Source organism: Globicephala melas, chromosome 7 (assembly GCF_963455315.2).
Source record: "Globicephala melas chromosome 7, mGloMel1.2, whole genome shotgun sequence".
NCBI classification, from domain to species: domain Eukaryota; kingdom Metazoa; phylum Chordata; class Mammalia; order Artiodactyla; family Delphinidae; genus Globicephala; species Globicephala melas.
This window is the reverse complement of record NC_083320.1, coordinates 112,214,435-112,231,195: the sequence shown is the minus strand read 5'-3', so window position 1 is coordinate 112,231,195 and position 16,761 is coordinate 112,214,435. Positions and strand designations below refer to the sequence as shown.

General features: G+C 43.3%; 1 protein-coding gene across 7 annotated transcripts in view; it reads left to right on the top strand.

Annotated features, from left to right (window-relative positions):
* OCA2 (OCA2 melanosomal transmembrane protein) overlaps positions 1 to 16,761 on the top strand; it is a 257,288-nt gene that overhangs the window by 150,007 nt on the left and 90,520 nt on the right. For all 7 annotated transcript variants that reach the window (XM_030840343.2, XM_060301520.1, XM_030840342.2 and 4 more), the window contains 2 exons: positions 2,181 to 2,238; positions 4,859 to 4,967. In XM_030840343.2, coding sequence (XP_030696203.1) covers positions 2,181 to 2,238; positions 4,859 to 4,967 — 167 coding nt within the window. The remainder of the gene's footprint in view (positions 1 to 2,180; positions 2,239 to 4,858; positions 4,968 to 16,761) is intronic.

Below are 16,761 nucleotides of genomic sequence, written 5' to 3'. Positions count from 1 at the left end.
TTATATAACTCTCACTTAGCTCTCTGGAATGTGTGCTGATATTAGCCCCAGCTTAAGGATGAGAAAACTGAGGCTCAGAGAATTTGAGAAACTTGCCCAGGGTTTTGCATCTAGGAAAGAGTGATGCCAGGAATTGAGTTCACACTGAACTACTGCCTGTCACACTTCACACCTAACACATTGCATAATAAAAATTTAAAAAATATATATATATAACAAACTAATCTAACAAAATATTCTCCCAGTAGTTGATTTTCCAGGAACTCAAAGAATACCTAATTCCTGCTCAATTCATTTCTTGGAGGTTTTTTTTTTGGCCACCTTACAGCATGTGGGAAATTAGTTCCCTGACTAGGGATTGAACCAGGGCCCCCTGCATTGGAAGCACAGAATCTTAACCACTGGACCACCAGAGAAGTCCCTTGAGTTTGTTTTTAATCAAAGCTGAGACCTAACAGTAACAGTGAGGTGCTGAGTTTTTCCTCCCCACTCTGATGAGGTGCTGAGTTCCAACCTGTCTTTACGCTGGAAGTACTGACAGAAAGAGCGAGAGCCTGCTCACTCCTCAGGGATGTGGAAGCATTCCTGCAGTAGGATTGAGAACTGGGTGGAGATGAGAAGTCTGTCACGGCAAGGGGAAATGTGAGTCCTTGTGAAGGTAGTGAGAATGATCTTACATATTGCAGTTTGCTGAGACCAGCCCTGTGTTCTCAGAGAGCAGGCAAGCAGACTGAGGACAGGAGCTGGGCACAGTGCCAGTGCCAACCACTGAGGGCTGTCTAGTGTGGCTGTAGCCTGGTCTGAGAGTGCGGGGAGAAGGCCACAGGCGAGTATGTAGAGACTCACTCTGTCTAGAGATGTAGCCCAGTGTGAAGCACTGTCTCAGCATCCTCAGCTCCATCTCATCTCAGGACCTACCTGTATCCTGTGACGCTGGAGAAGCAGGACCTGGTACCCCCAGGCTACTGGAAGGCCCTGAGTTGCAGGCTGGGGACAGAGTGACCAACTTCAACAACAGGCATGGATCTTAAAAGGAAAAACTTTGTAAATTAAAGATGCAAGAGTAAATTGCCCTGAATGTATTTAATCTACTGGCCTTCAAGTTTCAACGTGTTCCATCTGGTATGGATGTTAAGACACAGTCAGTGTATCTCAGGGTTAAAGTGTGAAGAATTCACCAAGTTTCCATCAACTCATCCTGTTTTGATAATGCCCCTCTCCCAGCTCAAGATCTGCTGGAAGTCATTTATATCTTCATGAAATTTCAAATCCAAGGGAAACTGAGGCCCAGAGAGGGCAGTGGCTTTGTAAGGCCACACAGTCACTGGAAGTAGATAGGAATGAGGGTGATCTAAGGCATGTGCTAACTCTTCAGGTCCTGTTTCTACATTTTTTTTAAAAAAAATTGTCATTAGAACCATTCAGTTGGGTCTGCTGTGATTTCCTTTAGGGTCTGTACTGGCTGTGTGGTCGACCTCCACTGACACTATGACACGTGAGTGCTCATGAAGACTAAATTCTCCACCACACAGCTTCTTTTTCCTAACTGGTGAGGGAGGAAATAAAGCAGAAAAGAAAAGATGAGTTGATAGGAAAGGTTAAAAAAGAACGGCAAGTTGGAACAAATAGAGGTGACAAATGGAAATAGAGATGGGCGGATACCATGACCAGAGGGGGAAGGAAGCAGACATAAGTGCTTCAAAGTAGATTTCCAATTGATAAAAATCACCACTAAAGCAAGTGGCATTTCTTTTACTGTTTTTTCCTTTATTTAAATTATAAATATAACACATCCTCATTCTGAAAAAAGATTCAGAAAATTAGTAAGTAAAAAGAGGAAAACCAAGGTGGCTTACAGTCTCATTCCCCTGTTGACATTCTGGCCAGTGTTCTGACGTTTCCTGTGCTATGCTCGCACGTGCCTCATTGAACAGTCCGGTCATTTCATGTATTACTTTTCCTTATGAATCTAGAATGAGCATCTTTTCCAATTCATGAACCCAGTTCTACCAGGCTCCTTACACCACGAGGCCTGCCCCATTCTGTGGCCACACCTGGCGTCACACTGTGGACAGCGTCCAGGCCAGGGGACCATGCTGTGTGCCACTGCTGAATGCCACCTTGCTGGCCTCACCGCTCGATGCCACCAGGAAAATGATGTCTGCCCTTTTCTCTTTTAGACAGATCTCACAGGAAGATAAAAATTGGGAGACCAATATCCAGGAGCTACAAAGAAAGGTATTGTGGTTTCTTTTCTCAGGGATTCCTTGAAGAACAGAGTAGATTCCTTTTCCTTACTTCATGTGAAGTTGCAACTGAAAGTCATCTTTCTTTTATTCCTGTAGTTGTACACAAGACATAAGTTATTTCCAGGAATTAATGGGAAAGATAATTTTCCAGACATGGTAGGCTTATTTTGTCCAGGAATTTAAAAGGTAAACTTATTATGTTCCTTTAAAATAGGGCAGCACTTTCTGTGGTTGGCCGGCTCTCAGCTCCCCCTTACCCTGAAAGGCAAGTCTGTGGTTCCCATTGTGTGGGTGAGGAGATGGAGGCCAAGACAAGGGAGGCGTGCTGCTTGAGATGGAACACCTTTTGGGGCAGAGATGGGGTGTATGTCTTCTGTTGTACGGCTCTGACGTTGGGAGGCAAAGCTCATTTTGGGCTCTTTTGCTCACTTTCCCACCTAGGTGGAATTTCTCAGCCCCCCTGAGGACACATAATGCCCCTCTCCCAGCTCAAGATCTGCTGGAAGTCATTTATATCTTCATGAAATTTCAAATCCAGGTAGTTTCTTTCCTAGGGAGAGGTTGAATACCCACTCTCTAATTATGATGGGAACATTTTGTCCTTCGCTAAAGGAAATTTAGACATTGGGACCTGGTAGATAACATGTTCTTTGAGTCTGTCCTCCCAGCATCTGTCCCACTCAGATGGTCAGGGTTAGGGAAGACGGGTGTGGCTATGACATTTCTCTGGCTTCAGGCTTAAACGGACCCTGCCCACCTTTTCTAGTAGTTCTGGCTGCAAGTTAGGGGTGAGACTGTGTACCTCTCTGTATACCTGGTGGACAAGGACTGGGGAGCTGAGCACTACCCCTGCATTGTTTCTCAGACTTCTCACTTTGATGACCTCAGATAACCAAAGGATAAAATTTGACAGGCACCCCAAAATAACAGAGTACAAACTTTGATCATCTTATACCAGCTGAGCGACACTGGAATATTCTTTGACCTCCCTGCTCCCTCCATTTCCAATCCTGGAGTCGACCATGGTAATACCCAGTTTCTGTGGTTAACCTGACCCAGGGAGATACCATGCCCCTTTCTTCCTGATTCTCCATCACAGACTTATCTAGCAAAATTGGCTTCCTTGGTGGGGGAAGGGGAAGATGAGTGGGGGCTGGCCAAGCCTTGGCAGTGGGTGGGGAAGGAAAACAGGAGCTCCCAAAGCATGGCCTGTGAGCAGGGGGCCAGGGGCTGCTGCCAGAGTCATTGTGACACAGAGGGATATGCTTGTGGTTTTTATGGCAGCAGCTTTAACTGTGTGACCAGAGAAATCAAGAGAGAATACCTATCTCTAACTCTATCTATACATACACCCATACTCATGTCTGTGTCTATGTCCATGTCCATGTCTATACCCCTGTCTATACCCTTATCTATATCTACATCTATCTCTACATCTATATCTTTATCTACACCCATATCTTACCCATAGCTCTGTCTATATCTACCCATACCTACACCTGGATCTATATTTATATAGCCTTATCTATATTTACATCTAGACCTGGATATCCTAGGCATAGACTAACAGACAGAGGTGCTAGTGGGACCACACTGAGGAAAGGACATAGTGCAGTTGTTGGTTCACACCGTGGAGTGTGATTCACACAGGGGCCTAGTTAGATGTGTGTGCTTCTTGGGACCTAACTCCCTGCCCCAGTCCCACACAGCACAGCACCTTTTGGGGACCTTGCCCTATCTTGCCCTGTGGCTCAGGCCCACTGGAAGGAGGTCTGCAACTCCAAGGTTAAGGAAGGTGCTGCAGAGTACCTCCCCTCACCCCCTGAATGCCTGGGGCAGGATCCCATATGTGTCATCTGGTGACTAGGGGACTGCTGAGTGCATTCAGCAGAAGTCCTGTTATTGCAAGAACATTTTAAGCTCAGTACCACATGAGCAGAGATTTGCATAATAGAGGGAAAGTTAAACTAAAAGGCTATTAACACACAGTACCCGTGGAAATGCATGTGTCTTGAAGGGCCAGGTCCCTGGAGGTTAATGTGTAGGCTTCACAATGGCTTTATTTTATCTGATGCTGGCAGTGGGGCTGGGAACAGCTTAGCATCTCTGTGTCATATTGAAAATGCATTTAGTCTGGTGTCATTTAAAAGGATTGTACTGGGCTTCCCTGGTGGCGCAGTGGTTGAGAGTCTGCCTGCCGATGCAGGGGACGCAGGTTCTTGCCCCAGTCCGGGAAGATCCCACATGCTGTGGAGCAGCTGGGCCCGTGAGCCATGGCTGCTGAGCCTGCATATCTGGAGCCTGTGCTCCACAACAGGAGAGGCCACAGCAGTGAGAGGCCCGTGTACCGCAAAAAAAAAAAAAAAAAAAGGATTGTACTATATTTTTTATGTTTATTTTTCATAGATTTTGATTTCAAGATTTTGAATGATCTAATCTTAAATCTGTACAGTTTTCCTTGTAACACATGATCTTCTCTTTCAAGTTCAAGTTGCTATATTTTTCATCATAAGGAGAAATTTGTAGTGATTCAAATCACGTAGGATTGTGGACACATTGCAGAAATCAGATTACACTGAGTAAATGAGTTGTGTTTTCCTCTCTCACAGCACAGGATATCAGACAGGATTCTGCTCGCCAAATGCCTGACAGTGTTGGGATTTGTTATCGTCATGTTCTTTCTCAATTCGCTTGTCCCTGGTGTTCATCTTGATATTGGTGAGTCTAATTTTTGGGGTAGCTTTTGTTGATGGGCTTTTCAAGTGACATCACAGTCTGGAAGGGAATGTTTCAAAGCTTGTTCCCAGATGCTGGTGAGGGCTGAGAGGGATAGTTTTCTGGAGGAGAGGGAGAGGAGGACAGAGAGGGCGAGAGAGAGATACATCTCAGTGCCATGGGTCCTCAGCCCCTCCAGGTTTAACATTAGAAGGGATAGAGAAAAGGGTGGATAGCATCATCTCTATCATACTTAATAATCAGATCTTCAAACTGTTACCTGAGAAACACCTCTAGAAGAGATAAGAGGTCATATCATCAAGGCCACAGTCCTGCAGTTTGTGCAACCCGACCTGACGATTAGATGAGAGACATTAGTGAAGGGGCCAGAGAATTACAAGAAGTCTATGCTGGTCCTTCTCCTTACCCAATGGTGCATCCATTTTCCCTATGCAACAGAACTCCATTCTCCCACCTGCTCACATAGATTTCTCTTCTCTTGCTTTCACAGTTTTACGGCTCTCACTTTGTACTTTCCCAAGGTCTAGGTTGCGTGGCCCATCCCCACCTGACACATGGCCATCTTGTAGAATGAGTTCACCAGATATCGTGTTTACCTGGCATTCTTCTACTCTCCATCAACATTTTCATGTTACTTAGATCTTTCTAGTTGATTTAATAGTTATCTCTATTGGTGTCATTATTTAAAACAAAATAAAACCACTTCCAAAACCCACCTCACATGAAAGTATAGATATAAAGTTAAATTTGAGGAAGTGTCAAGGAGCATTTTCTTTAAACAAAATCTTTACCCATGGTTTTCCTTCAAAAGTGAGTTCTGCTAATATGTTTTTATAAAAATTTGACTTACTGCAACATTTGAAGAATATAACTTCTGTAGAAAGCAAAGCTTCTTAACTGTGTAAAACAGACATAACATGGGCAGGCTTAGTTATTCAAACCACAGCATTGCTCCTTTAGTTCTTGGCTACCACTAGGAATCTTTATATCTCTAAAGATTAAACAAGTACAACAAAATTGGTATTTTGTGGGCAGGTGGGTTCCATTAGATAGTTCTTTTGGGTGTTCACAGATTATTTTGTTGTGGTCCGAGCACGGGTTGGAAAAGAATTTCCAGACACAAGGCAGAATGTAAGGGAGATAGGGTTTATTAAAGAGAAAGGTCACTGCAAGAACAGTGGACTGACTTCCTGGTAGTCAGGGAAAGTCGACAATGAGCATGGGTTGCTTGTCTGTTTTTATAGCCAGGGAACCTGTAAGTCATCTGCTGACTGGGCAGAGTACGTATACTTTCAGTGTGCTGAGCGAGAGAAAAACAGGGGAAAGTCTTTCCTTATATGGAATGGGAAAGGGACAGGGCATGGTGCTTGGGAGGGCTCTGGGTCATTGCAATGGTCGCATTGTGACAGAGTGATGGGAGTCCTGTAACTCTTTGTTCTGGCAATATTTGCCCTTTGAGTTTACCTTGTTCTTTGTCCTTGGAGCACACCACATTTCCCCCTCTCTTTATTTAAAGGGCCAATTCTTTGGCCCTATTGGATCCCTGCTCATGTCTACCGACCTGCCTAGCTCCTTCTCAGGTGTTTGGGAACCCTTTTTGTAAGGAGAATGGCCGACAATCTCTCTGGCTGCTTCCTGCTGGTTGGGGGCATCGTAGGGGCCCTGGGTTCCTGATGCCTGCTCTGTCAGGGTGTGTTCACGGAGGGAGACGAGAGTCCAGGGAATGATAAGAAGGCTTGTTCCAATGTAGTTCATGTGCCAGCTGGTACTCTTGTTGTAGCACCATCTGGAAGTGAATCTTTTGAACCTGTTGGGAGATGAACTTAGATCATGTGTTAATAATGCAGGGGCCAAACAACAAAAGAAAGGCTATCAGGATTAATGGTCCCAACAAGGGCAATAGCCATGTCCATATCTGGATCCCCACAGAGGAGAGGAGGCTAGAAAGCCAGCTGGGGCCCTGTCCTGCCCTCTCTTTTAAATCTTCTATTAATTTGATGTTTTTCTTTAGAAACTGAAGGTTTTCTTCAATCTGGCTGGAGGTATTAAGCAGCATATCTAATTTAGTAGGGCACAGACACTCCCTGCCTCAGCTGTTATAACATTAAGGACCCTCCTATTTTGTAAAACCACCTCGGCCAGAGAGCCTAGGGCTGACTGCTGTTCCTCAATGGCTGCTACTGTAGCCTTCCAAGATTCCTGGTCCATGATGGTGAGATTGAGAACACGCCTCTGTAAGAGGGGTATGCCTGCAAACCAAAAAAGCTCTCTAAAGACACTATGTATTATGTTGGGCCTATCAAGAATTGGTTTATTGTAAGCATGTCCAGTCAGTGGTTTATTTTGTCTCTCCCAGACAGGTCTTAAGGCCTCCTCAAGGAAGGACCCAAGGTTGGGAATGCCTCCTGAGGAAGCTAAATCCTTTGTAATGGTCGCCTCTGGGACCACAGCACTAATTGTGCGGGAGCCCCCTTCAAAGTGTGGGAAGATCCAGATAGACCCCGTTACCACATAGAAATGAAAATCCAGTGCCCCTCAAAGATACCCCTGTTGTGGGTCCCCAGAGCCAGGCCCTGACCTTTTGGGAGTTTTCCTCTGGAAATAGACTGGGGTCCCATGGCCTAGGATTAAATTGGGAAGGCCAAACTCTGAGGAAGTAATCATCTATACATAAAGGGGAGAATCCAGACTCTGACTTATTATGAGTGTGACGGGGGGAATTGGCATAACAAATTTCTGAATATTAGCTGAATTATATTATATTTTGGAGGAGAATCTTGCCAGGAGGTTAAACTAAGTGTCCGGTGGTCACGCCGATCCCCATGTATTTAGTTCCGAGGGCCGAGCTGTTTATGGGGATATGGTCTTCATTAATATATTTCTTAGTCTCATTTTTCCTTGAATTTCCCCAACACAAAGTGAAATTAGCTTCATGTACATCATATTTATTTTCCTCTGACCAGGGATTCCACTCCAGGCTAGTCTGATTAAAATTGAGGGTATAGTTACAAAGAGTCATTTAGCCAGCCCAAAAGTGGTCCCCGTCCATCCAGGTTTTGGAAACAGAGCTGTGCCTCATCTGCCCAAGCTTGGGCTAATGCCCATATCCTGTTTTTCTCTTCATGAGTACAAGCGGTCAGGATTACATGAATGTCTTGCCAGGTCAGGTCAGAGGCTATAGTGAGGGCCTGAAATTCCTTAATAAAAGTGGTGGGATCCAGACTGAAGGAACCTAACTTGTTTTGAATTTGGGAAATGTCAGACATGGGAAAGGGAACATGGACTCTAATAGTGCCCATGTATCCAGTTGCTACTTCCCTTAAGGGAAGCATATTAGAATCTGTTTCCTGGTGTTGGGCAGTCCTCGATCTTATGTGGGGATGGGAGGGGGGCTTTCGCCCTGATAAGGGAGTGGCTGTTGGGCAGCTGTGGGTTGAGGTGGGGTGGGTGCTGAAGCAAAGGGGGTTGATGGGGTGGAGGACAGGAAAGGTCAAGTAGAGGATCGTCTAGGAGATCTGATGGAGAGGGAGACAGAGGGGGTCAGGGGGATAAGGCAGCAACAGAAAGACACATGCGGCATGAGTCCCTCAGATTGGGATTCTAAGTAAGGGCTATAAAGGTCTGGACATAAGGAACCTCTGAGTCCTTTCCTTGTTTCTGGCAAAATAGATCAAGTTGGAGGATCGTGTTATAATTTAGTATGCCATTAAGAGGCCATTTTTCTTGGTCCCCCAGTTTATACTGGGGCCAAGCTGTGTTACAAAACAAAATGAGCCTCTTCTTTTTGTGACTTTCAGGGTCAAATATTTTTCCAGTTCCTGAGGTTACAGCCGAGGGGTGAGTCTAAGGGAGGCCCCCGAGACGTAGCAGAGCCCATTCTTAGCCTATATGCCGTAGAATGGGGGTACTGAGAGTCACCGGCTGACAGAAAGCCATCCTCATTGTCGCAGTGATCTCTCCATGTGATTAATGCACAAAATAGGCCGACAGTCCCAACAGTTGTGTCTGACCATGAGCGGTGACCCCTGAGCATGTGACTAAGGTACAAACCATGTGACTGAGGCACAAACAGTGCGACTAAGGCACCGTGCAACTCGGGCAAAGAAAGAAAGAGAGAGAGATTCCCAGGACCCACCGGGTGACTCACCATTTGGCGATTCCCTGAAATGTGAAAAGGCACTCCTGGGATGGCTCAGATGCAGCCTGAGTTCCTGTAAGTCAATCCGGATGGAGAAAAAGGTGAAAGTAACATAGAAGACAGGCTGAGGAATCCACCTCGTAGTCCTGCTAGGAAGGCGGCAGCCAAGGGGAGGGGGCTCAGTGTTCTGCTTGAACCAATTTGTGCCTCACAGTGCATGGAAGTTGTCTTGCTGGGGGTAGACACTCTAACAACCTGGTCTGTTCCATGACTCCCTTATCCTTTCACGGGAGTCTTCAAGTGGCAGGCGCCCTAATGGCTTTTAAATGCCTGACCCATGCCCGCACAATATCAATTGGCCTAGTCCTCAGAAGGAAGACAGAGGCACCCTCACCCATTCTGGGCGGCAGTTATTGGGTTGAAGTGAGCCGTGGAGCCTTCAGAACACACCAGGGTGTGGCCCTGGCCAGAGTCCCTGTTGCTTCCACGGCAACTTGCCTGTTCACAAAGGGTCCCAAGAAATGAGGAGAGGAGGTGGGGGAGGAAAGGAGGTGGGGGAGGAGATCCCCCCAAGAGATATCCCCATATGGACCACCAAAATGTCGTGGTCTGAGCGTGGGTTGGAAAAGAATTTCCATACACAAAGCAGAATGTAAGGAAGATAGGGTTTATTAAAGAGAAGGGTCACTGCAAGAACAGTGGACTGGCTTCCCGGTAGTCAGGGAAAGTCGACAATGAGCATGGGTTGCTTGTCTGTTTTTTTTTCTTTTTTTTTTTAACATCTTTATTGGGGTATAATTGCTTTACAATGGTGTGTTAGTTTCTGCCTTATAACAAAGTGAATCAGTTATACATATACGTATGTTTCCATATCTCTTCCCTCTTGTGTCTCCCTCCCTCCCACCCTCCCTATCCCACCCCTCCAGGCGGTCACAAAGCACCGAGCCGATATCCCTGTGCCATGCGGCTGCTTCCCACTAGCTATCTACCTTACATTTGTTAGTGTATATATGTCCATGACTCTCTCTTGCTTTGTCACAGCTTACCCTTCCCTCTCCCCATATCCTCAAGTCCGTTCTCCAGTAGGTCTGTGTCTTTATTCCTGTGTTACCCCTAGGTTCTTCATGACATTTTTTTTCTTAAATTCCATATATATGTGTTAGCATACGGTATTTGTCTTCTTCTTTCTGACTTATTTCACTCTGTATGACAGACTCTAGGTCTATCCACCTCATTACAAATAGCTCAATTTCATTTCTTTTTATGGCTGAGTAATATTCCATTGTATATATGTGCCAGCCAGGGAACCTATAAGTCATCTTCTGACTGGGCAGAGCATGTATACTTTCAGTGTGCTGAGCGAGAGGAAAACAGGGCAAATGTCTTTCCTTATATGGAATGGGAAAGGGACAGGGCATGGTGCTCGGGAGGGCTCTGGGTCATTGCAATGGTCGCATTGTGACAGAGTGATGGGAGTCCTGTAACTCTTTGTTCTGGCAATATAGGCCCTTTGAGTTACCTTGTTCTCTGTCCTTGGAGCACACCACATATTCTGTTTGTTTTCTTTATTTTTTCTCCATGTTGGCAAAGGTTATTAAGCTTGAAGGAAAGTTACTGTCTCAGCTACAGGAGCTTTCAAATCTGTAATATTTCACTGGCAGCTACTTTATGAGAAACAGGTCATAAAATTGTATTTAAACTTCACCATCATACTTACAATTGTTCTGCTTACAACTTTTTAAAATTGAAGTATATTTGAATTACAATGTTGTGTTACTTACTGCTCTACAGTAAAGTGACTCAGTTATACATATATATACATTCTTTTTCATATTCTTTTCCATTGAGGTTTATTGAATATAGTTCCCTGTGCTATACAGTAGGACCTTGTTGTTTTGTTTCTAACTTTATTTGAGATTCTACTTTAAAAGAACACGTCACACGTTTTAAAGACTGAAGAAATATACTGGAGTTTGCATGCAATTTTGTTAGCATTTGGCAGTGGTATTTGTAGAAATGATAATACTTTTAAAAGTTAAAGTCACATCTTTTCCCATATCTATGGACTTTAAAAAATCTTGATTACCATGAAACTTTTTATTTTAGCCTGAGAAGTCTATACTTTTTACTAAGATGTCACATCTTTTTTTGTGTGTTGTTGCATCTGGGATTGAAAGGCTTATTTTGTTTCTGCTTTCAAATCTCGTGTTTTCAGTTAGGATTGTGTACAAATGATTTTATCTGGGGATCCTAGAACACGTAATCTGTATATTTGCATATTCACTGTGATGGGAAAGAGTTAGGTTGACTAAGAGAAAGGCTTGATTAGCATATATGTTAAATGGAATACAGTTTCCTTGGAGTTACAGTAACTCTCTTAATGGGAACAGGGGCAAATTTAATGCAAGATCTTCCCAGGGCTTCAGCAGATAGAGATATGACCATTCGTCTTTGGTGAAGTGCTGTTTTGAATATGACATACTGGGTAAGTTGAGCATAATACAATGTAATGCCATATAACATGAGGTGATGTCACATTACACAACATGCATCATGTAACATGTGACATCATATAACACAATGTGATGCCACATGACAAGGTGGTGTCATATAAGGTGCACCATGTAACACAATGTAACATCACATAATACAATGTGGTGTCATATAACACCATGTCATGTCAGGTAACAAAACATGACATCATATAATACATTCCTTTATTTAAACATCATAACCTAAGCACAGCAATGATTATCATTCTTTTTTCTTCTTACTTTATTTTTTAAATTATCATAGAGCAAAACTGATTTTTCTTTTCAAATTCAAAATTCTATGAACTTTAACAAAGATGTATATTTATGTAACTGCCACTATAATCAGAATACAGAATAGTTCCATCACCCCTCCCAAAATTTCTTTGTGTTATTCTTTTGTATCACCCTCTGCCTTAATCCTGGTGACTCCTGATAGGTTCTCCATCACTATAGTTTTGTCTTTTGGAGAATGTCATATACATGGAATCAGACAACCTTTGGAACTGACTTCTCTCACTCAGATTCATTCAAGTTGTTGCAGGTATCAATAGTTCATTCTTTTTGTTGCTGAGTATTCTTCCATGGTATGGATATACCACATTTTGTTTATCCATTGGCCCATTGAAGGACATTTGGGTTGTTTCCAATTTTTGATGATTGTGAGTAGAGCTACTCCAAACATTTGTGTACATGGTTTTGAGTGAACTTAGGTTTTTATTTCTCTTGGGTAATTACCAAAGAGTGGGACTGCTGGATCATATTGTGAGTGTGTGTTTAGCTTTAAAAGAAGCTGCTGCACCACTTTTCAGAGTGACTGTAGCACTTTGCACTTCCACAGTAGTATAAGGGAGCTCCAGCAGCTCTACATCCTCACCAGCATTTGGCATGATTAGACTATGCCTTAAATCTAGAACTCACGCTTTATAATCATTTGTTTACCTCTCTGTCCCCTGGTATCCCCCTCCCCAGCTAGATTCAAGGGCATGGTCCATGTCTTCTAGGCTTGTCTCTACTCAGTGCCTTGTGTTAATGCCTGACACATTAGTAGATACAATATATAGGTATATGGAATGCATGAACAAACTTCTTATTGATTCTTATAGATTCCAACTTATTTCATGATTGTGAGAATATCATGTGTGGCTGACTCAGCCTGTGTTCTCTAGAGAGCAAAGCCTTGTGTGAGTGTTCTTCATTGGAGAGTATGATCCCAGGAAAGAGAAGTAAGGGACAGAGAAGTAGGGTGGTGAAGGGAGTGAGTCAAAACAAGGCTGAATCACTATCTGGCTACATTATGGGCCACTGGTCACTCCATATAGTAGGATTGTCTGAGAAGAAACATGAGATGTGTCTCAGGACTGTCCATGGGGTTGCAGGGAGAAAGAGGGAACATTTATCCATTGGTCCAAGTTCTTTCCCATGGAATGCCAGCTTGCAGGTGCATCCAGCTAATAAATGCATGAAGGCCACGCAAGAGAGGAGCCCCAGCTGGGAAGCAGCTGTGGGTGCATGGGCTCAAAGACAAATTTGGTCAGGGTGCACCTGTATGAGGACATGTTTACACAGAGCTGGCCACTGCCATAAACTTCTGGTGAGTGACTGGAGAACCCTGAAGGACCCAAGTGCAATGGGTGGCACAACAGTGAAGAAAGAAAAGTGACTAAGGGCCATGGTCACAATTCACATGCATCTGGCAAAAAGATAGTTCCCCGATGTGCAGGGATCTTTATCCAAAATGTACACTGGAATTAACTCCATATTGCTCAAGCTGTTACGTACAGACAGGTCCATAGTCTCCACATGAAATTCTTGGTGCCAGATATGTTTCAAAATTCAGATATTTTTGTTTATATTTTATGAAGACAATTAAGTGCACACACAATTTTATATGATGGAACAACCCCGAGAGGTTCAGGCCCAGCACCCTGTCCTCCGAACATTAGTAATTCTACAGTGAAACCTGAATATTTTCTACAAGGTGGGACAAATTATGACCACAGATAGCCTCATTTCAGTTCAAATCAGGTTTTGTTGAATTTTGACATAAAAAATTTGCTTTTCCAAACTTTAGGATTTTAGAATCGTGGATAACTGATTATGAAAACTATAGGAATCAGCAAGCTGGATTCAAAATGTTATCTTTGTCTTTAAAATTTAAAACCTTGATTAACAATTTTCTAGGTCTCCTTCTTTGATAATTAGCTCAGAATGTCCCCCTAGGTTCTCTCACAATGAGTTTGATTAGATTTCAGTTCTGGAGATATTTCTGTAATTATTTCCTTGATATGGTTTCAAGGAAACTGGTGTTGTCAGTGTCCTTTGGTGTCCTTTGGTGAGAAATTTTATTGTCTTTGTTAAAGTATTTTTAGCTACCAGTAAAACAATCTACTTGATATCAAGCAAAATAGGGGATTATTAGAATGATACTGGACTAACCCGCAGACTCCAAGGGACAGTGGGCTCTGTGAGAGAGGGGTTGGAGTGGAGCGGGGAGAGCAGACTTAGGAAGTAGAAAGGCATCCAGACAGAGGGCATACTGCTGTCCCCCAGACACATTTTGTTCTCTTCTAATTGCCTCGTGCTTCTCCATGGACCATTTTCTTGTCTTTTTTCTGCTCATGGCAGAATAGAGATGGTCTCATTAGTTTCCCAATTTATAGGATCTCAATTTCAGCCACACAAAGAGAAATGACTATTTTGAATCCCAAATTCCTTGGAGAAGAGTTTGATTGACCCAGGTTGGGTTAATTTCCTTTCCTAACCCAGAAATTATGACCAGGATAACAGGGCCACATGGAAAACATGACCAATCAATTTAAAAGGAAAATATAACTAAAATATTAAAAATACCTATAAATTAAGTGAAAGATACAAAATGGACAGGAATCCTGAATGGACTCTTCACAAAAGAAGATATTAAAATGACTGAAATTGGGCTTCCCTGGTGGCGCAGTGGTTGAGAGTCTGCCTGCCGATGCAGGGGACACGGGTTCGTGCCCCGGTCCAGGAAGATCCCACATGCTGTGGAGCGGCTGGGCCCGTGAGCCATGGCCGCTGAGCCTGCGCGTCCGGAGCCTGTGCTCCACAACGGGAGAGGCCACAGCAGTGAGAGGCCCGCGTACCGCAATAAATAAATAAATAAATAAATAAAGGCTGAAATTACCAATAAGCATATGAAAAGGTGCTTAACCTTATAAGTCACCAGTAAAATGTGAATCTGAACCACAACAAGATACTGCTATATCCACACCTAAATGGCTAAAATTAAAGGCTGACAACACCAAATATTAGAGAATATAGAGCAACAGGAAGTGTCATACACTGCTGATAAGATTGTAAATTTGTACAGACTTTTGAAAATGATTTGGTAGTATTACCAAAGTTTAGGACAATGCATATCTATAGCCCAGAAAGTTTGTTCTTAGTTATATTCCCAACAGAAATGTGTATGTCTGCACACCAAAAGACATGTCTTATAATGCTCATAACAGCATTATTTATAGTAACCCCCATCTGGAAGCCATTCCATATCTATCAACTCTAGAACTGATAAATTGTGTGATAATCATACAGTGGAATACTATACAGAAATAAAAATAAATGTATTCCTTAAACTGTAACGATGTGACTGAATCTCACAAACATGTTGAGCAAAAGAGAAGTCTGATTGAAACTCATATAATACATAGTATATGATTCCAGGCATGAAGACTCAGAAACGGGCAAATCTACTTTATGGTGTTAGGAGTCAGTGGTTGAAGGGAGAGTGTAAGGAATGGAAGGAGATCTAATTCAGCTTTTGTTGATAATGTCCTGTTTCTTGCCCTTGGAGGAGGTTGCATGGTTGAGTTTCCTTTGTACCTGAGCTATATGGTTTATTTAAAATCAATGCACTTTTCTGTGTATATGCCATAGTTCAATTAAAATGTTTATTAAATGATTTAATGAATATATTTACTGTATCATTCAGGCTTCCGCAAGAAAACAGATGACATACTCAAACTTGGTAATTTGAGTGAATTTACTATTGGGCAAGATGGAGGAATCCACAAGGGGTAGAGTGGTATCCCAGAGCCAGTGTGTGTGTGTGTGTGTGTGTGTGTGTGTGTGAGAGAGAGAGAGAGAGAGAGAGAGAGAGAGTTCTTTCTAAGAACTAGAAGGATGTAATGACAAGGCCACCTTGACAAGAGCTGTGTGACCTTCAGTGAAAGGACCCTGTAGGGAGGGGTCCAAAATAATGAATGCTGTGAGCCCTTGTACCCAGACTCCATCTCCTGCTGGGCCTCCCCTTGCAGAGCACAGCTGGAATCCTGGGTATGAGAACCTCTTGATGTGGTCCACACAGGCAGAGAGTGGGAGGGGGTGGAGGAGAATGGAGAGGGATGGGCAACTCAGCAGGTTCCTGTCCACCTGCATTCTCCCATCAGTATTGGTGGAAAGCTTTAGTTGCAGCAAAATGTTTAGAAATAATATCACTTATTTTTTAATTATCTTTTTTCAACCTCAATTATTTAAAAACTACTGACTTGATGTAATCATGGTGTTTCCTAAGTCTGATTGGAAGAGCACAGAGCTTCCAGGTGTTGAAACGGAGCTATAAGCTTCCCTCTGAGCTTTGATGTCAAAGCTGCTGCTGGGTGTTTGCAGCCACATCCCTGGATCGAGTAGAGTTAGGGAAGATCGGAGGCCAGATTGCCCTGGTTCAAAGCAAAACTACAGTACTCAGTTGCTTGATGCTTGTGGACACCTGTAGCATGTCTCAGTGCTCCCTGTAAGGAGGTTGTGAGGACTGAATCACCTCATACAGGCAGAGGTCTCAGAAACAGCACCTGGTGCCAGATTGAGTGTGATGTGAATGGACAGTTTATGCTGATTGCTAAACAACTCAGGAAAATACAGGATGATGAAAAATGGCCTTGCTTTTGCTGGATTTAAAATGAAACTAGAAAGAATAGGACTTTTCTCATGAGAGGACACCTTGCAGACAATATAGTAATTGCACAGGTAATGAGATGCTCCCTCCTTTTGGTCCCAGGCAGTTGCCCTATGTGTGGTTAGTAGAACTTAACCCCTTGGTGACTCTGCTCATTGTTACCTTCAAATC